The sequence below is a fragment of the Triticum dicoccoides genome, chromosome 5B (genome assembly GCF_002162155.2).
Source record: "Triticum dicoccoides isolate Atlit2015 ecotype Zavitan chromosome 5B, WEW_v2.0, whole genome shotgun sequence".
NCBI lineage: Eukaryota > Viridiplantae > Streptophyta > Magnoliopsida > Poales > Poaceae > Triticum > Triticum dicoccoides.
Window position 1 is genome coordinate 529266857 of NC_041389.1, and position 24368 is coordinate 529291224.

Here is a 24368-nt window from a genome sequence, read left to right on the forward strand (position 1 = left end):
CCCCCTCCTAGTAGGAGTAGGAAAGGAGGAGTCCTACTCCTACTAGGAGGAGGATTCCTCCTCCCTTGGCGCGCCCAAGGGGCCGGCCAGCCTCCCCCCTTGCTCCTTTATATACGGGAGCAGGGGGCACCCCATATACACACAAGTTGATCTACGGATCGTTCCTTAGCCGTGTGCGGTGCCCCCCTCCACCATATTCCACCTCGGTCATATCGTCGCGGAGTTTAGGCGAAGCTCTGCGCCGGTAGAACATCATCATCATCACCACGCCGTCGTGCTGATGAAACTCATCCCCGAAGCTTTGCTGGATCGAAGCCCGAGGATCGTCATCGAGCTGAACGTGTGCTGAACTCGGAGGTGCCGTACGTTCGGTACTTGGATCGGTTGGATCGTGAAGATGTACGACTACATCAACCGCGTTGTCATAACGCTTCCGCTTACGGTCTACGAGGGTACGTGGACAACACTCTCCCCTCTCGTTGCTATGCCATCACCATGATCTTGCGTGTGCGTATGAATTTTTTTGAAATTACTACGTTCCCCAACAGTGGTATCAGAGCCTAGGTTTTATGCGTTGATGTTATATGCACGAGTAGAACACAAGTGAGTTGTGGGCGATACAAGTCATACTGCTTACCAGCATGTCATACTTTGGTTCGGCGGTATTGTGAGATGAAGCGGCCCGGACCGACATTACGCGTACGCTTACGCGAGACTGGTTTCACCGTTACGAGCACTCGTGCTTAAAGGTAGCTGGCGGGTGTCTGTCTCTCTCACTTTAGCTGAATCGAGTGTGGCTACACCTGGTCCTTGCGAAGGTTAAAACAGCACCAACTTGACAAACTATCGTTGTGGTTTTTGATGCGTAGGTAAGAACGGTTCTTGCTAAGCCCGTAGCAGCCATGTAAAATTTGCAACAACAAAGTAGAGGACGTCTAACTTGTTTTTGCAGGGCATGTTGTGATGTGATATGGTCAAGACGTGATGCTATATTTTATTGTATGAGATGATCATGTTTTGTAACCGAAGTTATCGGCAACTGGTAGGAGCCATATGGTTGTCGCTTTATTGTATGAAATGCAAACGCCCTGTAATTGCTTTACTTTATCACTAAGCGGTAGCGATAGTCGTAGAAGCAATAGATGCGTAACGACAACGATGCTACGATGGAGATCAAGGTGTCGCGCCGGTGACGATGGTGATCACGATGGTGCTTCGGAGATGGAGATCACAAGCACAAGATGATGATGGCCATATCATATCACTTATATTGATTGCATGTGATGTTTATCCTTTATGCATCTTATCTTGCTTTGATTGACGATAGCATTTTAAGATGATCTCTCACTAAAATTATCAAGAAGTGTTCTCCCTGAGTATGCACCATTGCCAAAGTTCGTCGTGCCCAGACACCACATGATGATCGGGTGTGATAAGCTCTACGTCCATCTACAATAGGTGCAAGACAGTTTTGCACACGCGGAATACTCAGGTTAAACTTGACGAGCCTAGCATATGCAGATATGGCCTCGGAACACGGAGACCGAAAGGTCGAGCGTGAATCATATAGTAGATATGATCAACATAGTGATGTTCACCATTGAAAACTACTCCATCTCACGTGATGATCGGTTATGGTTTAGTTGATTTGGATCACGTGATCACTTAGATGACTAGAGAGATGTCTGTCTAAGTGGGAGTTCTTAAGTAATATGATTAATTGAACTTAAATTTATCATGAACTTAGTACCTGATAGTATTTAGCTTGTCTATGTTTGTTTGTAGATAGATGGCTCGTGCTGTTGTTCCGTTGAATTTTAATGCGTTCCTTGAGAAAGCAAAGTTGAAAGATGATGGTAGTAATTACACGGACTGGGTCCGTAACCTGAGGATTATCCTCATTGCTGCACAGAAAAGTTACGTCCTGGAAGCACCGCTGGGTGCCAGGCCTGCTGCTGATGCAACTAACGACGTTAAGAACGTCTGGCAGAGCAAAGCTGATGACTACTCTATAGTTCAGTGTGCCATGCTTTACGGCTTAGAACCGGGTCTTCAACGACGTTTTGAACGTCATGGAGCATATGAGATGTTCCAGGAGTTGAAGTTAATATTTCAAGCAAATGCCCGGATTGAGAGATATGAAGTCTCCAATAAGTTCTACAGCTGCAAGATGGAGGAGAATAGTTCTGTCAGTGAGCATATACTCAAAATGTCTGGGTATAATAATCACTTGATTCAACTGGGAGTTAATCTTCCGGATGATAGCGTCATTGACAGAATTCTCCAATCACTGCCACCAAGCTACAAGAGCTTTGTGATGAACTATAATATGCAAGGGATGAACAAGACTATTCACGAGCTCTTCGCAATGCTAAAAGCTGCGGAGGTAGAAATCAAGAAGGAGCATCAAGTGTTGATGGTCAACAAGACCACTAGTTTCAAGAAAAAGGGCAAAGGGAAGAAGAAGGGGAACTTCAAGAAGAACAGCAAGCAAGTTGCTGCTCAAGAGAAGAAACCCAAGTCTGGACCTAAGCCTGAAACTGAGTGCTTCTACTGCAAGCAGACTGGTCACTGGAAGCGGAACTGCCCCAAGTATTTGGCGGATAAGAAGGATGGCAAAGTGAACAAAGGTATATGTGATATACATGTTATTGATGTGTACCTAACTAGAGCTCGTAGTAGCACCTGGGTATTTGATACTGGTTCTGTTGCTAATATTTGGAACCCGAAACAGGGACTACGGAATAAGCGAGCACTGGCCAAGGACGAGGTGACGATGCGCGTGGGAAACGGTTCCAAAGTCGATGTGATCGCGGTCGGCACGCTACCTCTACATCTACCTTCGGGATTAGTTTTAGACCTGAATAATTGTTATTTGGTGCCAGCGTTGAGCATGAACATTATATCTGGATCTTGTTTGATGCGAGACGGTTATTCATTTAAATCAGAGAATAATGGTTGTTCTATTTATATGAGTAATATGTTTTATGGTCATGCACCCTTGAAGAGTGGTCTATTTTTATTAAATCTCGATAGTAGTGATACACATATTCATAGTGTTGAAACCAAAAGATGCAGAGTTGATAATGATATTGCAACTTATTTGTGGCACTGCCGTTTGGGTCATATCAGTGTAAAGCGCATGAAGAAACTCCATACTGATGGACTTTTGGAATCACTTGATTATGAATCACTTGGTACTTGCGAACCGTGCCTTATGGGCAAGATGACTAAAACGCCGTTCTTCGGAACTATGGAGCGAGCAACTAATTTGTTGGAAATCATACATACTGATGTTTGTGGCCCAATGAATGTTGAGGCTCGCGGCGGGTATCGTTATTTTCTCACCTTCACAGATGATTTGAGCAGATATGGGTATATCTACTTGATGAAACACAAGTTTGAAACATTTGAAAAGTTCAAAGAATTTCAGAGTGAAGTGGAAAATCATCGTTACAAGAAAATAAAGTTTCTACGATCTGATCGTGGAGGAGAGTATTTGAGTTATGAGTTTGGCCTACACTTGAAACAATGTGGAATAGTTTCGCAACTCACGCCACCTGGAACACCACAACGAAATGGTGTGTCCGAACGTCGTAATCGTACTTTACTTGATATGGTGCGATCTATGATGTCTCTTACTGATTTACCGCTATCATTTTGGGGTTATGCTTTAGAGACGGCCGCATTCATGTTAAATAGGGCACCATCAAAATCCGTTGAGACGACGCCTTATGAACTGTGGTTTGGCAAGAAACCAAAGTTGTCGTTTCTTAAAGTTTGGGGTTGCGATGCTTATGTGAAGAAACTTCAACCAGATAAGCTCGAACCTAAATCGGAGAAATGTGTCTTCATAGGATACCCAAAAGAGGCTGTTGGGTACACCTTCTATCACAGATCCGAAGGCAAGACATTCGTTGCTAAGAATGGATCCTTTCTAGAGAAGGAGTTTCTCTCGAAAGAAGTGAGTGGGAGGAAATTAGAACTTGATGAGATAACTGTATCTACTCCCTTATTGGAAAGTAGTTCATCACGAGAACCGGTTCCTGTGACAACTACACCAATTAGTGAGGAAGCTAATGATAATGATCATGAAACTTCAGATCAAGTTTCTACTGAACCTCGTAGGTCTACCAGAGTAAGATCCGCACCAGAGTGGTACGGTAATCCTATTCTGGAAGTCATGTTACTTGACCATGATGAACCTACGAACTATGAGGAAGCGATGATGAGCCCGGATTCCGCAAAATGGCTAGAAGCCATGAAATCTGAGATGGGATCCATGTATGAAAACAAAGTATGGACTTTGGTTGACTTGCCCGATGATCGGCAAGCCATTGAGAATAAATGGATCTTTAAGAAGAAGACTAACGCTGATGGTAAAATAAATGTCTATAAAGCTCGACTTGTTGCAAGAGGTTTTCGACAAGTTCAAGGGGTTGACTACGATGAGACTTTCTCACCCGCAGCGATGCTTAAGTCCGTCCGAATCATGTTAGCTATTGCTGCATTTCATGACTATGAATTTGGCAAATGGATGTCAAGACTGCATTCTTGAATGGATTTCTAGAAGAAGAGTTGTATATGATGCAGCCGGAAGGTTTTGTTGATCCAAAAGGTGCTGACAAAGTGTGCAAGCTCCAGCGTTCCATTTATGGACTGGTGCAAGCATCTCGGAGTTGGAATAAACGCTTTGATAGTGTGATCAAAGCATATGGTTTTATACAGACTTTTGGAGAAGCCTGTATTTACAAGAAAGTGAGTGGGAGCTCTGTAGCATTTCTAATTTTATATGTAGATGACATATTATTAATTGGAAATGATATAGAATTTCTGGATAGCATAAAAGAATACTTGAATAAAAGTTTTTGAATGAAAGACCTCGGTGAAGCTGCTTACATATTGGGCATCAAGATTTATAGAGATAGATCAAGACGCTTAATAGGACTTTCACAAAGCACATACCTTGACAAAATTTTGAAAAAGTTCAAAATGGATCAGGCAAAGAAAGGATTCTTGCCTGTGCTACAAGGTGTGAAGTTGAGTCAAACTCAATGCCCGACCACAGCAGAAGATAGAGAGAAAATGAAAAATGTTCCCTATGCTTCAGCTATAGGCTCTATCATGTATGCAATGCTGTGTACCAGACCTGACGTATGCTTAGCAATAAGCTTGGCAGGAAGGTACCAAAGTAATCCAGGAGTGGATCACTGGACAGCGGTCAAGAACATCCTGAAATACCTGAAAAGGACTAAGGATATGTTTCTCGTATATGGAGGTGACAAAGAGCTAGTCATAAACGGTTACGTCGATGCAAGCTTTGACACTGATACGGACGATTCTAAATTGCAAACCGGATACGTGTTTTTTAAACGGTGGAGCTGTAAGTTGGTGCAGCTCTAAACAAAGCGTCGTAGCGGGATCTACATGTGAAGCGGAGTACATAGCTGCTTCGGAAGCAGCAAATGAAGGAGTCTGGATGAAGGAGTTCATTTCTGATCTAGGTGTCATACCTAGTGCATCGGGACCAATGAAGATCTTCTATGACAATACTGGTGCAATTGCCTTGGCAAAGGAATCCAGATTTCACAAGAGGACCAAGCACATCAAGAGACGCTTCAATTCCATTCGGGACCAAGTCCAAGTGGGAGACATAGAGATTTGCAAGATACATACGGATCTGAATGTTGCAGACCCGTTGACTAAGCCTCTCTCACGAGCAAAACATGATCAGCACCAAGACTCCATGGGTGTTAGAATCATTACTATGTAATCTAGATTATTGACTCTAGTGCAAGTGGGAGACTGAAGGAAATATGCCCTAGAGGCAATAATAAAGTTATTATTTATTTCCTCATATCATGATAAATGTTTATTATTCATGCTAGAATTGTATTAACCGGAAACATGATACATGTGTGAATACATAGACAAACATAAAGTCACTAGTATGCCTCTACTTGACTAGCTCATTAATCAAAGATGGTTATGTTTCCTAACCATAGACATGTGTTGTCATTTGATTAATGGGATCACATCATTAGGATAATGATGTGATTGACATGACCCATTCCGTTAGCCTAGCACTTGATCGTTTAGTATATTGCTATTGCTTTCTTCATGACTTATACAAAGTTCCTGCAACTATGCGATTGTGCAACTCCCGTTTACCGGAAGAACACTTTGTGTGCTACCAAACGTCACAACGTAACTGGGTGATTATAAAGGTGCTCTACAGGTGTTTCCGAAGGTACATGTTGGGTTGGCATAATTCGAGATTAGGTTTTGTCACTCCGATTGTCAGAGAGGTATCTCTGGGCCCTCTCGGTAATACTCATCACCTAAGCCTTGCAAGCATTGTAACTAATGAGTTAGTTATAAGATGATGTGTTACAGAACGAGTAAAGAGACTTGCCAGTAACGAGATTGAACTAGGTATTGGATACCAACGATCAAATCTCGGGCAAGTAACATACCGATGACAAAGGGAACAACGTATGTTGTTATGCGGTTTGACCGATAAAGATCTTCGTAGAATATGTAGGAACTAATATTTGCATCTAGGTCCCGCTATTGGTTATTGACCGAGAGTGGTTCTAGGTCATGTCTACATAGTTCTCGAACCCGTAGGGTCCGCACGCTTAACGTTACGATGACAGTTTTATTATGATATTATAAGTTTTGATGTACCGAAGTTTGTTCGGAGTCCCGGATGTGATCACGGACATGACGAGGAGTCTCGAAATGGTCGAGACATAAATATTGATATATTGGACGACTATATTCGGACACCGGAAGTGTTCCGGGTGATTTCGGAGTAAACCGGAGTGCCGGGGGGGGGGGGTTACCGGAACCCCCCCGGGAGAGTATTGGGCCTTATGGGCCTTAGGGGAAAGGAGAGAGGGGCGGCCAGCATGGGCCGCGCGCCCCCTCCCCCCTTGGTCCGAATTGGACTAGGAGGGGGGGCGGCGCCCCCCCTTTCCTTCCCCCTCTCCCCCTTCCTTCCCCCTCCTAGTAGGAGTAGGAAAGGAGGAGTCCTACTCCTACTAGGAGGAGGATTCCTCCTCCCTTGGCGCGCCCAAGGGGCCGTACGGCCTCCCCCCTTGCTCCTTTATATATGGGAGCAGGAGGCACCCCATATACACACAAGTTGATCTACGGGTCGTTCCTTAGCCGTGTGCGGTGCCCCCTCCACCATATTCCACCTCGGTCATATCATCGCGGAGTTTAGGCGAAGCCCTGCGCCGGTAGAACATCATCATCGTCACCACGCCGTCGTGCTGAAGAAACTCATCCCCGATGCTTTGCTGGATCGGAGCCCGGGGATCGTCATCGAGCTGAACGTGTGCTGAACTCGGAGGTGTCGTATGTTCGGTACTTGGATCGGTCGGATCGTGAAGACATACGACTACATCAACCGCGTTGTCATAACACTTCCGCTTACGGTCTACGAGGGTACGTGGACAACACTCTCCCCTCTCGTTGCTATGCCATCACCATGATCTTGCGTGTGCGTAGGAAATTTTTTGAAATTACTACGTTCCCCAACAGTGTGGGCCCCCTGGCCTTCATCTTTTGCAAGTATTTTTTATATTTTCTGAAACTTATCTCCGAGGATTTTTAGGTCATTCCGAGAACTTTTTTTCTGCACAAAAATAACACCATGGCAATTCTGCTGAAAACAACGGCAGTCCGGGTTAGTCTCATTCAAATCATGCAAGTTAGAGTCCAAAACAAGGGCAAAAGTGTTAGGAAAAGTGGATACATTGGATACGTATCATCGCTCTCCTTCGTGATGTTGGAGACGCCATCAGAGCTACTAGTGAGCCCAACTTTTCCTTTGAAGCACCTATCATGGATGAATGTCGCAGAAAAGAGAATGATGCTAACGCTGCAAATGCCGGCATTGGTGCTCAAGCTCAAGCTAAAGGTACAACACCTAGCATTAACAACGATGAAGTCACCGGATTGAACCTACAAATTGCAACAGAGGCTGCTGAAACTCATGAGCATCAAAGAGTGAGTTTCGAGATGGAAGGCAACGTCTCACCTCACAGCCACCCACTCTTCTATGATGCACCCAGGAGTGCAACAGCTAGCATTTGGGACGATGAGCCATCCTCTGAGTTGTTCCCAAAGGGCTTCGAAGACTACGAGATGATGCATTGCATAGATGAGCCTACAATCAAGAAGAGCACAGTCAGCCCCATCTTTGCAAACATCCCCGTGTTTCCTGTTTCAGATGATGATGACAGGCCAAGTATGCTTCCTTCCTCCTGCATCATTTCTTTTTGTTTTTCTCCATGTCATTTTTTGCATTTTGTATGATTGCAGCAAATTCTTTTTGTACAATCCCTTGCAAACTCATCCATTTATTGCTTACAACTCCTAAGATGGTTGCTACAGAAGAGCAATTTGTTGATGCAAGCAGTGGCCCTAGCACACATGACAAGAACACTATGAAGAAGAGGATGGCCAAAGTTCCAGCCATAAAAAAATACCAAGGCAAAGAAGCAAAAGGTCGATGCAGCTGCAGCTACGTATGAGAAGTATGTAAAACATGGGAAACCATTGAGGAGATCACAAGCCAATGAACAAGTGCAAGCTACCTAAGCCCTATCTGTTTTTTGCTTTCTGTTTTTTATTTTTTATGCTCGAAACAAACGATTCATTCAGTTGCATCTATGGTAACAGGACACCTTTCATCAAGTTAGGTGGATTTTACATTGGATACAAGAAATTCCTTGTATGCTTCAAGCCTCTTGGGTATATGAATGATGAGGTTATGTCCCTATGTATCGAGATGAACAACCTTGCATCCCGTGCAGCAAGTGGTAGGGATCTGAAGAAATACATGTTCTCAGTCCACACGGGGGTAAGTTTTTATAAAAACAAGCAATGCTTCATTCCTTTTTTCTTCACATTTTTTGATGCAACACACACTAACCATTTTGTTGTATCTTTCAAGTAGATCCTACTAAAACAAGACCCATCAACCTTCCAACCAGCAAAACTCATGTCCGAGCTTGAAAGGGCTGTGACAAAGTTCAAGGTTCAAAAATATGACCTCGTACGTTTCCCGAGAGCCTACTTTTGTTTCACACCACAAATACTTTCAAAATTTGATCCAATGATGTAGCATTTCTTTTGAAACATATGTAGCAATTCTTATTGATGTTGACAACATCTCTTCAAAACATATGTAGAAATTCTAATTGATGTTGGAATCTTTTTTGTTTGCAGCTACAACATTGAAAAGCATATGTTCATACCTACTAGGCTGTAACATGTTTTACATGTTCTGAGTACCTTTTTTTCCTTCCTTTTGTTTTTTCTAGCTTTTTTCACAATTGTTCATGATCGCCATTGGATAATTGTTTGCGCAAACTTGCTTCACAAGCAGTGGAATGTATTTGACTCAATCCATTCAAAAGGAAAACAATCTCGCTTGAAGAAGCAGGCGAATAACCTGGTAGGCTCATGCTCTCTATTTTTATTTTTCTGTTTTCCTTTTGATTCATCTACATAAATGCCCTGTTGTCATCTTTACACACCTCATTCTATTTTTTCAAACTTTTGTCTATATTTTTCGGTGGTAGATCACAAACTTTGCAGCCCTCGCACAAGAGGGCAGCGAATTCAATGTCAATGTTGGATCCTTCGCCCATGTTGACCTAGAGGATTACCCAAAGCAAGATATCCTGTGAGTTTTCTTTTTGAATTTTGCTTCAATCATGTGTTCCATTTCAATATTTTGTTGTTTCAAGTATGCATGGGAACTATGAAGGAGAACTTTTTTTTATCTCACAGATGTGATTGTGGATTTTTCGGGCTCAAATATGTGGAGAACTATGATCGGAAGTCAATGAGAGAGTTCAAGCAGGTACGCATTTTTTTGTCTTTGTCATTTTGTTGCAATCTACTTTCTTTGTTTTCAATACCCATGCAACACAAGAATAATTAGTGTCATACTTTCTTACTTTTTGCATCCATCTTTATAGGAAGACATGGCGTGATACCGCATGGATGTGGCGCACAACCTCTGCATTCACCCAATGAACAATGCCCAAATGGAGCGAGCATTAAGGGAAGAGTTGGCGGCTTAATTTGCTGGAGGGTTCAAGACGAACAAGCTCGTTTCTTTCGTTAGGTCTAGAATCATGTCTAAGGTGGTAGCGTTCTGATAGGATTAGAGTAGTGTGCGTTCGTATGTAAACTAATGATACCTTCGGTAAACATATGTGTTCTTTTGGTATGTAAACCGAAGATAACTTGATCTTTTGGATGAAGCACTTCTTCCGTTTTTAATGGATGTGTTCTTCTGTTTGCCAACATGATCATGCATTGACAATTGTTTATTGTTTTGCTGGTTCTGAGCTTCATCCATCGAAGTTTCAAGGGAATCTCTGTGCATTTTTTCCCTCGAAACCTTTTTCCTGAAAACAATATGTGGATGCTACATTGTCACACTCAAATTGCTGGAAGCTCACAGAAAATAGCTACAACCTTCTATTAGATTTGTTGCAGGGCCAAAATATACATTTTACCTGCAAATTAGCTACATCCCTACAATATTTTTGCTAGAAGCATAATGTAAATAAGCTTCCTTTCCCAACTCATGCTGCATAGCAAAATCAACAGTTTAAATCATTCAATGCTTTTCCTTTTCAAACTTGTTATTTTGCTTCAACCATGTTTAAAAAAGCTTCAACCATTGTTTGAAAAAGCTTCAACCATGTTTCCTAAAAGCTGCAACCATATTTTCAAAAAGATTCAACCATGTTTTCCAAAAAGCTTCAACCATGTTTCCTACAACCTTGAACCATGTTTATAGAAGCGTCAACCATACTTTTAAAATGCTGCAACCATGCTTTTCAGAAAGCTTCAAAACATGTTTTCAAGAAGATTCAACCATGTTTTTCAAAAGTTGCAACCATGTTTCCTTAAAGCTTCAAACATGTTTTTCAAAAGCTGTAACCATGCTTTTCAAAAGCTTAAATCATGTTTCTTTTTAAAAATGGATCAAGATGTGGTAACAACAACCATTGAGTACTATTTTACAGAAAAATAGAAGTTGGCACCATCATACTTCAAAAACCAACATTCTGCTTTTTCAAACCACGCATGTAGTAATATGTTGCAATCCCACAACACAAACATTCACAACTAGTCAACACAACTTTTTATCATAAGTCATGGGATGATACAAGGTAATTCATCATTTTTTCCCTCACGAAACATCCTAAAGTGTAAGGATTGGGCCGACACCCAGAGCTTTCGCGCTCGCACTCGCAGCAAGAAAAGCGGCAAGTGATAACGCACAAGTATAGGGGATCGTAACAGTTTTCGAGGGTAGAGTATTCAACCCAAATTTATTGATTCGACACAAGGGGAGCCAAAGAATATTCTCAAGTATTAGCAGTTGAGTTGTCAATTCAACCACACCTGGATAACTTAGTATCTGCAGCAAGGTATTTAGTAGCAAGGTAGTATGGAAGTAACGGTAACAGTGGCAAAAGTAAACGTAGCAGTTTTGTAGTAATTGTAACAGTAGCAACGGTAAAGTAAATAAGCAAAGCACAATATGTGAAAAGCTCGTAGGCATTGGATCAGTGATGTATAATTATGTCGGATGCGATTCCTCATGTAATAGTTATAACATAGGGTGACACAGAACTAGCTTCAGTTCATCAATGTAATGTAGGCATGTATTCTGAATATAGTCATACGTGCTTATGGAAAAGAACTTGCATGACATCTTTTGTCCTACCCTCCCGTGGCAGCGGGGTCCTAATGAAAACTAAGGGATATTAAGGCCTCCTTTTAATAGAGTACCGGACCAAAGCATTAGCACTTAGTGAATACATGAACTCCTCAAACTACGGTCATCACCGAGAAGTATCCCGATTATTGTCACTTCGGGGTTGTCGGATCATAACACATAATAGGTGACTATAGACTTGCAAGATAAGATCAAGAACTCACATATATTCATGAAAACATAATAGGTTCAGATCTGAAATCATGGCACTCGGGACCTAGTGACAAGCATTAAGCATAGCAAAGTCATAGCAACATCAATCTCAGAACATAGTGGATACTAGGGATCAAACCCTAACAAAACTAACTTGATTACATGGTAAATCTCATCCAACCCATCACCGTCCAACAAGCCTACGATGGAATTACTCATGCACGATGGTGAGCATCATGAAATTGGTGATGGAGGATGGTTGATGATAACGACGACGACGAATCCCCCACTCCGGAGCCCCGAACGGACTCCAGATCAACCCTCCCGACAGAGATTAGGGCTTGGCGGCGGCTTCGTATCGTAAAACGCGATGAAACTTTCTCTCTGATTTTTTTTCTCCGTGAAAGCAAATATATGGAGTTGGAGTTGAGGTCGGTGGACGTCCAGGGGGCCCACGACGCAGGGAGGCGCGCCCCCACCCTCATGGACAGGGTGTGGGCCCCCTAACACTAATTCTTTCGCCAGTATTTTTTATTAATTCTGAAAAGTTGCTCAGTGGATTTTCAGGCCATCCCGAGAACTTTTATTTCTGCACAAAAATAACACCATGGCAGCTCTGCTGAAAACAACGTCAGTCCGGGTTTGTTCCATTCAAATCATGCAAGTTAGAGTCTAAAACAAGGGCAAAAGTGTTTGGAAAAGTAGATACGACGGAGACATATCAACTCCCCCAAGCTTAAACCTTTGCTTGTCCTCAAGCAATTCAGTTGACAAACTGATAGTGATAAAGAAAAACTTTTACAAACTCTGTTTGCTCTTGTTGTTGTAAATATGTAAAGCCAGCATTCAAGTTTTCAACAAAGATTACGAACTAACCATATTCACAATAACACTTAGGTTTCATATTTACTCATATCAATGGCATAATCAACTAGCGAGCACTAATAATAAATATCGGATGACAACACTTTCTCAAAACAATCATAATATGATATAACAAGATGATATCTCGCTAGCCCTTTCTGAGACCGCAAAACGTAAATGTAGAGCACCTTCAAAGATCAAGGACTGACTAAACATTGTAATTCATGGTAAAAGAGATCCAGTCATAGTCATACCCAATATAAACTAATAGTAATGCATGGAAATGATAGTGGTGCTCTCCAGCGGGTGCTTTTTACTAAGAGGGTGATGACTCAACATAAAAGTAAATAGATAGGCCATTCGCAGAGGGAAGCGGGGATTTGTAGAGGTGCCAGAGCTCGATTTTGAAATAGAGATGAATAACATTTTGAGCGGTATACTTTCACTGTCAACATAACAACTATGAGATCTCGATATCTTCCATGCTACACACATTATAGGCGGTTCCCAAACATAATGGTAAAGTTTATACTCCCCCACCACCAACAAGCATCAATCCATGGCTTGCCTAAAACAATAGGTGCCTCCAACTAGCAACAATACTGGGGGAGTTTTTTTTAATTATTTTGTTTTGATTTGAGCATGGGATTGGGCATCCCGGTCACTAGCCATTTTCTCGTCAATGAGGAGCAGAGTCCACTCCTCTTGAGAATAACCCACCTAGCATGGAAGATATAGGCAACCCTAGTTGATACATGAGCTGCTCGAGCATACAAAACAGAATTTCATTTGAAGATTTGGAGTTTGGCACATACAAATTTACTTGGGACGGCAGGTAAATACCGCATATAGGAAGGTATGGTGGACTCATATGGAATAACTTTGGGGTTTATGGAGTTTGGATGCACAAGCAGTATTCCCGCTTAGTACAGGCGAAGGCTAGCAAAATACTGGGAAGCGACCAAATAAGAGAGCGACAACAGTCATGAATATGCACTAAAATTAATTTACACTAAGTGCAAGCATGAGTAGGATATAATCCACCATGAACATAAATATCGTGAAGGCTATGTTGATTTTGTTTCAACTACATGCGTGAACATGTGCCAAGTCAAGTCACTTGAATCATTCAAAGGAGGATACCACCCTATCATACCACATCACAACCATTTTAATAGCATGTTGGCACGCAAGGTAAACCATTATAAGCTCCTAGCTAATTAAGCATGTCATAAGCAACTATAATCTCTAATTGTCATTGAAAACATGTTTATTCATAATAGGCTGAATCAGGAACGATGAACTAATCATATTTACAAAAACAAGAGAGGTCGAGTTCATACCAACTTCTCTCATCTCAATCAGTCCATCATATATCGTCATTATTGCCTTTCACTTGCACGACCGAACGGTGTGTATAATAATAATAGTGCACGTGCATTGGACTAAGCTGGAATCTGCAAGCATTCAATTCAAGGGAGAAGACAAGGTAATATGGGCTCTGGGTTAAATCAACAATCATGCATATGAGAGCCACTTAAACATTTTCATTATGGTCTTCTCCTCTCGACCCCCAAAGGAAAGAAAAGAAATAAAACTATTTACACGGGAAAGCTCCCAACAAGCAAAAAAAGAACGAGAAATCTTTTTGGGTTTTATTTTAATTACTACTACAAATATGGAAAGTATGCTAACTAATTTTTTTGGTTTTTCTTAAGGTTTATCAAACACACCAGAAGAAAGCTAGAAAAAGAAATTAAACTAGCATGGATAGTACAATGAAAAAGTATGAGCACCGACAACTAGAATGAGTGTGTGAACATAAATGTAATGTCGGTGAGAAATACGTACTTCCCCAAGCTTAGGCTTTTGGCCTAAGTTGGTCTATGGCCATGGATAGCCTGACTGATATCCGAAGTTGTAACTGGGGTTGTACTGAGATGCAGCAGCCATTGCCTCCTGGGCTACGGCATGGCGGCGAGCTGCCTCCGTCCTCCTCTCGTACTCGGTTGCCTCCTCCCTGGTTATAACATATCTTGATTTTCCCTGATAATCAAAAAGGGCAGGAGAAGGGAGAGTAATATAGACAGCGCGGCGTCTGTCAAAGATTAGCCGATACTGGAGGAATTGTCCATTCCTCTCAAGAAAATGATGACTAACCATGGCATTATAATCTAAATAAGCGGGAGGCAACTCCCTGTCATCTTCATGTACAGGTATACCAAGATAATTAGCCACACGGGTCGCATAAATCCCTCCAAACAAATCTCCAACTAAACCATTATTATGCAACCTACGTACAACAATTGCCCCCAAGTTGTATTGTTTATCACCTAATACAACACTCTTGAGAACACAAAGATCAGGAACACACATGTGACATGCTTCATCTTTACCGTTAATGCATCTACCAATGAAAAGAGCAAGATAATGTATAGCAGGAAAGTGAATGCTCCCTATGGTAGCTTGTGCTATTTCTCTAGATTCTCCCACAGTGATACTAGCAAGGAAGTCTTTATATTCAGATTTACGGGGTTCATTAACATTGCCCCACTGCGGGAGTTTACAAGCAGTAGTGAAATCTTGTAAGTCCATGGTATATGATTTATCATAAATAAAAAAAAAAGGACACTTGGAGAATTGCGGGAAGATGTAAATTTAAACCTTCTCACAAATGAATCAGTCAAATAGTAGTACTGAGGACACTTATCTTGCATGAAGTCCTCAAGATCAGCATTACGCACATATGCATCAAATTCATCCTTGATGCCTACTTTGATCATAAACTCCTCTGATGGCCATTCACAAGGCCACACGTCAGCTTCCCTTGGTGGTTCATCGTCTGGCTCACGCATTGCGTGCCTGGGTCCTTTCTTTCTTGAAGAACCACCTTGGTACATTTTCCTGGACATATTTCTTCCTCTAAAAAAATTCTGAAATTTTTAGTAACTCAAAATAAAAGTGAATCACACTCAACAAAACTGATAGCAACTACTCCCACAAGTGCCTAGAGCCTATATCATGCATTAAAATTACTTGGGACCATATAAATTTGACATGCAAGCTCAAGAATAGGGTCACCTAGGCAGCAAAAATTTACAATGAATAAAGCACCAGAACAAAAACTAATTGGACCATTGGAGGAGTTACATACCAAGGAACAATCTTCCAAAGCAGTTTTGTGAGTGGAGCTTTGAGCAAGGAGATCGAAAATGGCAGCAAAGTGAGCTAAAACTCGGCTTGAGCTGGATGGTGATTTTTTTGGAGGAAGATGAAGTGTGTGGGTGCAGGAATAAGTGGAGGGGGCCCACCATGGGCCCACGAGGCAGGGGGCGCGCCCTGGACCCTCGTGGTCAGGTGCCAGCTCCCCCTGTTGTGTACTCAGTGCCAAATATTCTCAAATATTCCAGAAAAAATCATATTAAATTGGTAGGGCATTTGGAGAACTTTTATTTTCGGCATATTTTTATTGCATGGATAATTCAGAAAACAGACAGATAATACTATTTTTGCTTTATTTATTCTAATTAACAGAAAGTAAAAGGAGGGTACAGAAGGTTGTGCTTTCTAATCTCATCCATCTCATGCTCATCAAAAGGAATCCACTAACAAGGTTGATCAAGTCTTGTTAACAAACTCATTCCGAATAACATGGAACTGGAGAAATTTTGAATAACTCTAGGTTACCTCAATGGGGATATGCACATCCCCAATAATAAGAATATCATATTTGTTCTTGACAGTAGGAAGAGGAAATTCAAAACCTCCAATAATGATAGTTGGATTTTTTCCAATAGAATTGATGCTATGAACTTGAGGTTGTTTCCTCAGAAAGTGTATAGTATGCTCATTACCATTGACATGAAAAGTGACATTGCCTTTGTTGGAATCAATAACAACCCCTGCAGTATTCAAAAAGGGTCTACCAAGGATAGTTGACATACTATCTTCCTTGGGAATGTCAAGAATAACAAAGTCCGTTGAGATAGTGACGTTTGCAACCACAACATGCACATCCTCACAGATACCGACAGGTATAGCAGTTGATTTATCAGCCATTTGCAAAGATATTTCAGTAGGTGTCAACTTATTCAATTCAAGTCTACGATATAAAGAGAGAGGCATAACACTGACACCGGCTCCAAGATCACATAAAGCAGTTTTAACATAGTTTCTTTTAATGGAGTATGGTATAGTTGGTACTCCCGGATCTACAAGTTTCTAAGGTATTCCACCCTTAAAAGTATAATTAACAAGCATGGTGGAAATTTTAGCTTCCGGTATCTTTCTTTTATTTGTAATGATATCCTTCATATATTTAGCATAAGGATTTACTTTAAGCATATCAGTTAAGCGCATACGCAAGAAGATAGGTCTAATCATTTCAGCAAAGCGCTCAAAGTCCTAATCATCCTTTTTCTTGGATGGCTCAGGAGGAAAAGGCATGGGTTTATGAACCCATGGTTCTCTTTCTTTACGGTGCTTCCTAGCAACAAAGTCTCTCTTATCATAACGTTGATTCTTTGATTGTGGGTTATCAAGATCAACAACAGGTTCAATCTCTACATCATTATTATTGCTAGGTTGACTATCAACATGAACATTATCATTAACATTATCACTAGGTTCATGTTCATCACCAGATTGTGTTTCAGCATCAGAAATAGAAATATTGTTGGGATTCTCAGGTGTGTCCACAACAGGTTCACTAGAAGCATGCAAATTCCTATCATTTTTCCTTTTCTTCTTTTTAGAAGGACTAGGTGCATCTAAATTATTTCTCTGAGAATCTTGCTCAATTCTCTTAGTGCGGCCTTCAGGATACAAAGGTTCCTGAGTCATTTTACCAGTTCTAGTAGCCACTCTAACAGCAAAATCATGTTTATTATTTAATTCATCGAGCAAATCATTTTGAGCTTTGAGTACTTGTTCTGCTTGAGTGGTAACCATAGAAGCATATTTACTAATGAGTTTAAGTTCACCTTTAACTCTAGCCATATAATCACTCAAGCGTCCAATCATGTAAGAATTACTCTTTAATTCTCTACCAACATAAGCATTGAAATTTTCTTGTCTAGCCATAAAGTCATCAAATTCATCTAAACATTGGCTAGGAAACTTAGTAGACGGGATTTCAACTTTATCATATCTATAGAAAGAATTTACCTTTACTACCTGTGTCGGGTTATCAAGACCATGTGTTTCTTCAATAGGTGGTATATTGAGACCATGTATTTCTTCAACAGGAGGTAAATTCTTAACATCTTCAGCTTTAATACCTTTTTCTTTCATAGATTTCTTTGCCCCTTGCATATCTTCAGGACTGAGAAATAGAACACCCCTCTTCTTCGAAGTTGGTTTAGGGGTTGGCTCAGGAATTGGCTCAAGAAGAGTCCAATTATTTTAATTAGTCAACATATTATTCAATAGCAATTCAGCTTGGTCGACTGTTCTTTCCCTGGAAACACAACCAGCAGAACTATCCAAGTGGTCCTTGGAAGCATCAGTTAGTCCATTATAAAAGATATCAAGTATTTCATTTTTCTTAAGAGGATGATCAGGCAAATCATTAAGTAACCAGAGAAGCCTCCCCCAAGCTTGTGGGAGGCTCTCTTCTTCAATTTGCACAAAATTATATATTTCCCTCAAGACAGCTTGTTTCTTATGAGCAGGGAAATGTTTAGCAGAGAAGTAATAAATCATATCCTGGGGACTACGCACACAACCAGGATCAAGAGAATAACCAAGTTTTAGCATCACCCTTTAATGAGAACGGAAATATCTTAAGGATATAGTAGTAGCGAGATTTCTCATCATTAGTGAACATGGTGGCTATACCATTCAATTTAGTAAGATGTGCCACAACAGTTTCAGATTCATAGCCATAAAAAGGATCAGATTCAACCAAAGTAGTTATCTCAGGGTCGATAGAGAATTCATAATCCTTATCAGTAACAAAGATAGGTGAAGTAGCAAAAGCAGGGTCATATTTCATTCTAGCATTCAGAGTTTTATGTTTTAGTTTAGCTAATAATTTCTTAAGATTAGATCTATCATTGCAAGCAAGAAAATCTCTAGCAGTTTCTTCATCCATAACATAACCCTCAAGAACAATAGGCAATTCATACTTAGGGGGAGAACCTTCATCATCACTATCTTCAATAATTTCATTTTCAATAATTTCATTCTCTCTAGCCCTAGCAAGTTGTTCATCAAGAAATTCACCTAATGGCACAGTAGTATCAAGCACAAAAGTAGTTTCATCATAAGTATCATGCATAGCAGAAGTGGCATCATCAATAACATGCGACATATCCGAATTAATAGCAGAAGCAGGTTTAGGTGTCGCAAGCTTACTCATAACAAAAGGAGAATCTAGTACAGAGCTAGATGGCAGTTCCTTAGCTTCCCTCGTAGTTGAGGGATATATCTTAGTTCTTCTCATCTTTCAAGTTCCTCATAGTGATCAGCAGATATAAATCCCAAGAGACTCAAAGAATAGAGCTATGCTCCTTGGCAGCAACGCCAGAAAATAGTCTTGATAACCCACAAGTATAGAGGATCGCAACAGTTTTCGAGGGTAGAGTATTCAACCCAAATTTATTGATTCGACACAAGGGGAGCCAAAGAATATTCTCAAGTATTAGCAGTTGAGTTGTCAATTCAACCACACCTGGATAACTTAGTATCTACAGCAAGGTATTTAGTAGCAAGGTAGTATGGAAGTAACGGCAACAGTGGCAAAAGTAAAGGTAGCAATTTTGTAGTAATTGTAACAGTAGCAACGGTAAAGTAAATAAGCAAAGCACAATATGGGAAAAGCTCGTAGGCATTGGATCAGTGATGGATAATTATGTCGGATGTCATTCCTTATGTAATAGTTATAACATAGGGTGACACAGAACTAGCTCCAGTTCATCAATGTAATGTAGGCATGTATTTCGAATATAGTCATATATGCTTATGGAAAAGAACTTGCATGACATCTTTTGTCCTACCTCCCATGGCAGCGGGGTCCTAATGGAAACTAAGGGATATTAAGGCCTCCTTTTAATAGAGTACCGGACCAAAGCATTAGCACTTAGTGAATACATGAACTCCTCAAACTACGGTCATCATCGAGAAGTATCCCGATTATTGTCACTTCGGGGTTGTCGGATTATAACACATAATAGGTGACTATAGACTTGAAAGATAGGATCAAGAACTCACATATATTCATGAAAACATAATAGGTTCAGATATGAAATCATGGCACTTGGGCCCTAGTGACAAGCATTAATCATAGCAAAGTCACAGCAACATCAATCTCAGAACATAGTGGATACTAGGGATCAAACCCTAACAAAACTAACTTGATTACATGGTAAGTCTCATCCAACCCATCACCGTCCAGCAAGCCTATGATGGAATTACTCACGCACGACGGTGAGCATCATGAAATTGATGATGGAGGATGGTTGATGATGATGACATCGGCGAATCCCCCTCTTCGGAGCCTCGAACGGACTCCAGATTAGCCCTCCCGAGAGAGATTAGGGCTTAGCGGTGGCTACGTATCATAAAACGCGATGAAACTTTCTCTCTGATTTTTTCTCCGCGAAAGCAAATATATGGAGTTGGAGTTGAGGTCGGTGGACGTCCAGGGGGGCCCATGAGGCAGGAGGCACGGCCTAGGGGAGGGGCGCGCCCCCACCCTCGTGGACAGGGTGTGGGCCCTTGACACTAATTCTTTCGCCGGTATTTTTTATTAATTCTAAAAACTTGCTCCGTGGATTTTCAGGTCATTCCGAGAACTTTTATTTCTGCACAAAAATAACATCATGGCAGTTCTGATGAAAACAACGTCAGTCTGGGTTAGTTCCATTCAAATCATGCAAGTTAGAGTCCAAAACAAGGGTAAAAGTGTTTGGAAAAGTAGATACGATGGAGATGTATCAGCAAGGAGTTGGCGGTTCTTCACGTTACGATCCTCATCTTCACAATATTTGCATGTAGTTTTCTTTTCCCTTGGCTTTGGAGCTTTCTTTGTTTCCGCTGCGTCCTTCTTTGCTTTCTTCTTCATTTCATCTTCTCGAAGCTCAATTAGTGGCTTCCTTCGCTTCTCTTTCTCTTTTGGCCTCCCCTTCTTTGTTGACTTTGGTGGGTTTCGTAGTCCTACGGGAGGTGGATCCTGCTGCCCTGTACTTGGACCCCCTGAGACTTGTTCATTTGCTGCATGACCTTGGGCTTATTCGTCTCCTGCAACCCCATTAGTTGCTCTAGCTTTTATTGTAGCAACCCCAATACTGCCCTGATCAATTAGCCCAGGGACAAAACTATAAGCTTCATCATTGAAGCATGCATCAAAAGCGAGTTTCCCAAACTTCCGGCAGAGAGAGTTAAACTTTAGGGTGTTTGTCGTGGGGACGCCGAAATGCATAGCTCTATGCCCATCGCCCGGTTCAGGTGCAAGGTCGGTTGCTCTCTTATACCATCTTGGAAGCATGTAATTCGCAGGTATCGTTTGCACATTCAGGTGCACCATGATACGGATGATATGTGGGCAGATCAGCCTATACATCTCAAACATGTTGCAGCTGCACATGTATGTCTGATCTTCAGGGGCAACATGCACCGTGTACACTTTAGGGTTGATGCCATCATTTGCAACAAGGTGAAACCAGATGACATTCCCTTGCAGCTGGTATTGCAGCCCATAGCCTCTGGATTTAGCCAATAGTTTTTGAAACTTGGAAAATACCTCTCTGGTATAGAAATCTGCAACCTGCTTTTCAATGTTGTAACTGCAAACAAAAAAGCTTCCAACATCAATAAGAATTGCTACATATGTTTCAAAGAAATGCTGCAACCAAAATGTACTGAAAAACTAAAAAAAATGCTACATGACTTTGGACTTACTTGCCCCAGAGTGGCGGCCTCGTCGCTTCATTGATGAAGTCAGCATTGTCTTTACGATCAAACATTAGAGCTCAAACTGTTGCACAAATGTCCAAACCGAGTCTCCATGATGATTTAAAGTCTTGAAGTAGGAATTCCGGCCCTCGGAGCGCCTGGTTGTTCCTGTGAATGGGAAGAATTTATTCCCAAAGTACCTAGGAGCCCACATCTCCCTACCGTTCCACATGTTTTTGAGGTGTTTCTTATCAGCCACACCAAATAACTCGACCATTTGCTTCCACCGTTCTTCAAACTCCTCAACGGTATCTGAACCATTAATGCAACCATAGAATGCTTCGGCAAAAGGCTCATCCTTGCCTAGCATCTTCCCTAGTTTTGTCCTTGCAACCCGGAAGACGTGCCACTTGCAACATCTGTGTGTCGAATCTAGAAATACCATTGAGATGGTTGTAGCCATTGCCTGATCTTGATCAGTCATAATGTTCAACGGATGCTCATTATTCATTGCCAACATCCATTGCTAAAAGACCCACTTGAAAGTTTCGATGGTCTCATCAGGGAACAACGCACACCCCAAGCAAACAGTGTGTGTGGTTGTTAATGCCAACAATCGGAGCAAAGGGCAAGTTGTAGCGATTTTTGCAGAATGTGGTGTCGAAAAACACACAATCTTTGTACTTTGGATACAAGGCCCTTGTTCTCCCATCAACCCAGAAAAGCGCCCTAACAGCTCCATCTTCTTCTAGCTTTGAGAAAAAGAAGTTGGGATTCTCCACTTGTCTTCTCTCAAAGTACTCGATTGTCAGCTCCAAATCACGCTCTGATAGGCCCCTTCGCAGCTTTGCTCTTGCATTTGTCACATCAATCTTCACATACGGCAAACTCCTTGGATCGCAACACCGTGCATCTCCAAGCAAGCCCATCATATTAGCCATTGATATGTTGCGATAGTGCAGCGAAGTGATGTACTGCATGTCTGCATCCGGGATCTTTCTGTGAGAGCGGCAAAATCTCCGACGCCCCCTTTGCAACATCAGCTGGTGTGTGTGATCGGCCTCAAAAACTGTCACAACCCAGCTACCGTCTTTGAGGCTAACACCCATACGAGCCTTGCAATCATACCGCTCCAACTGGTTTCTTCGCCTCTTGTCGCTCACATCCATATAGATGCCAGCTTGTTTGCTTGGAGATTTTTTGTTACTAGCATAGCTCATATCAACATCATCACACTGATTTGTTGCAGCCCCATAAGAAATGCTTCCACCAACATTCTTCGAAGGATTTTTCCGTGAGTGTATGCACTCAAAAATTCTATAGATTAGAATGCGCTTCTGCTCCGAGCTATTTTTCCTACTATGCTTTGATGTCACAATGCGAGTTCCAAAGCCCATCTTCGAGGCATATTCATTGTAAACACGTTGAGCTTCTTCAACATTGTCAAAAACCATTTTAACAAAAGGGACAACTGGTTGTGATGATATATCTTCATCTGGTTCATCAACAAGTGTTGTAGCATTTCCATTGGCATTTTCACTGGCCACACGGGCATTGCCATGATTCGGAGCTACACCATCCGTGTTCAGCTGCAACGAATCATCACTATGATTTCCCGGAGTATCATTCAGATCAATGCCATCATCTTCTTCGTGCGCAATATTTTGCATATCATCATCAAGGAAAATTGATGGATCCACAACAACATTCTGCAACAAAATCAGCACCCAAGTCTTTTTTTTTTGCTGCGTGAAAAAACATGCAAAAAGTGCGAACAAAAAAATGGACACAACATGTCAATCACAATTCCAAAACTATTCCTGCATACAACATTTTAGGATGTAGCATGCAACATCCAGCAAGTAGCATGTAGCAAGTGCAACACATACTTGTAACATTTTATTAGCAGACAGCAGGAAGATGCTAGCACTAATTGACAATATATCAGAAACATTACACAAAAATCAAACACAAGTATGTTGAGAACATCTCTTTTTAATCTCATGCTCATCAATTGAAATCAAAGGTTGCAACATTTTTTTGTGAACAAAAGGATCTAGGATTTGCAATTGGAATTCATACCAGATCAATTTTATCCCGGCCATACCGTGCTGCATCTTGGAAGACCACACCAGAGTTGTAGTACCGTTGCAGCACTGGTCCACTACCACCAGGGCCTTGCCGCCTTAGGGGACTTCGGCCATGAACGACAGCGGTGCTTGAGCCCAAATCCATGGCGGCAAGGAGGTCATTACGGATGTAAGACATGATTGAAGCAATTCCAAGGCCGCTTGATAGATGGGGAGGCCCCTCCTCGACGTGATTCAGCCGCGGGGAACGAAAAACGGGCGGATCCGGTCGCCGCCGCCGCGGATCGGGGACGGGCAGACGCGGGGGATCCAGCTCCCCTGTTTTCTCGTTGTGGCTGTTCGTACAACGGTTGCAACAAACGTGTTCTTTTTTGCTGCAACGGTTGGTTCGGTAGTGGACTCGCGCGCAGATCTAACGGTTCACGCTAACCGTATCGCACGGCTGGGGCTCGACCGGCCCAACAGTTGGGCCGGTGCGCTGGCGTAGATCGCTGCCCTTTGTTTCAACACTAGCGGCTCTTCCTTTCAAGTGCACTACTTTTGCT

General features: G+C 41.7%; 1 protein-coding gene across 1 annotated transcript in view; it reads left to right on the plus strand.

Moving 5' to 3' along the window:
* The window catches only part of LOC119309947, a 37553-nt gene extending 27494 nt beyond the window's left edge, over positions 1 to 10059 (plus strand). The window contains exons 7-10 of the mRNA XM_037585841.1: positions 8972 to 9074; positions 9339 to 9472; positions 9600 to 9703; positions 10002 to 10059. Of these exons, the coding sequence (XP_037441738.1) occupies positions 8972 to 9074; positions 9339 to 9472; positions 9600 to 9703; positions 10002 to 10059 (399 nt within the window). The remainder of the gene's footprint in view (positions 1 to 8971; positions 9075 to 9338; positions 9473 to 9599; positions 9704 to 10001) is intronic.
* The last annotated feature ends 14309 nt before the right edge of the window (positions 10060 to 24368 follow it).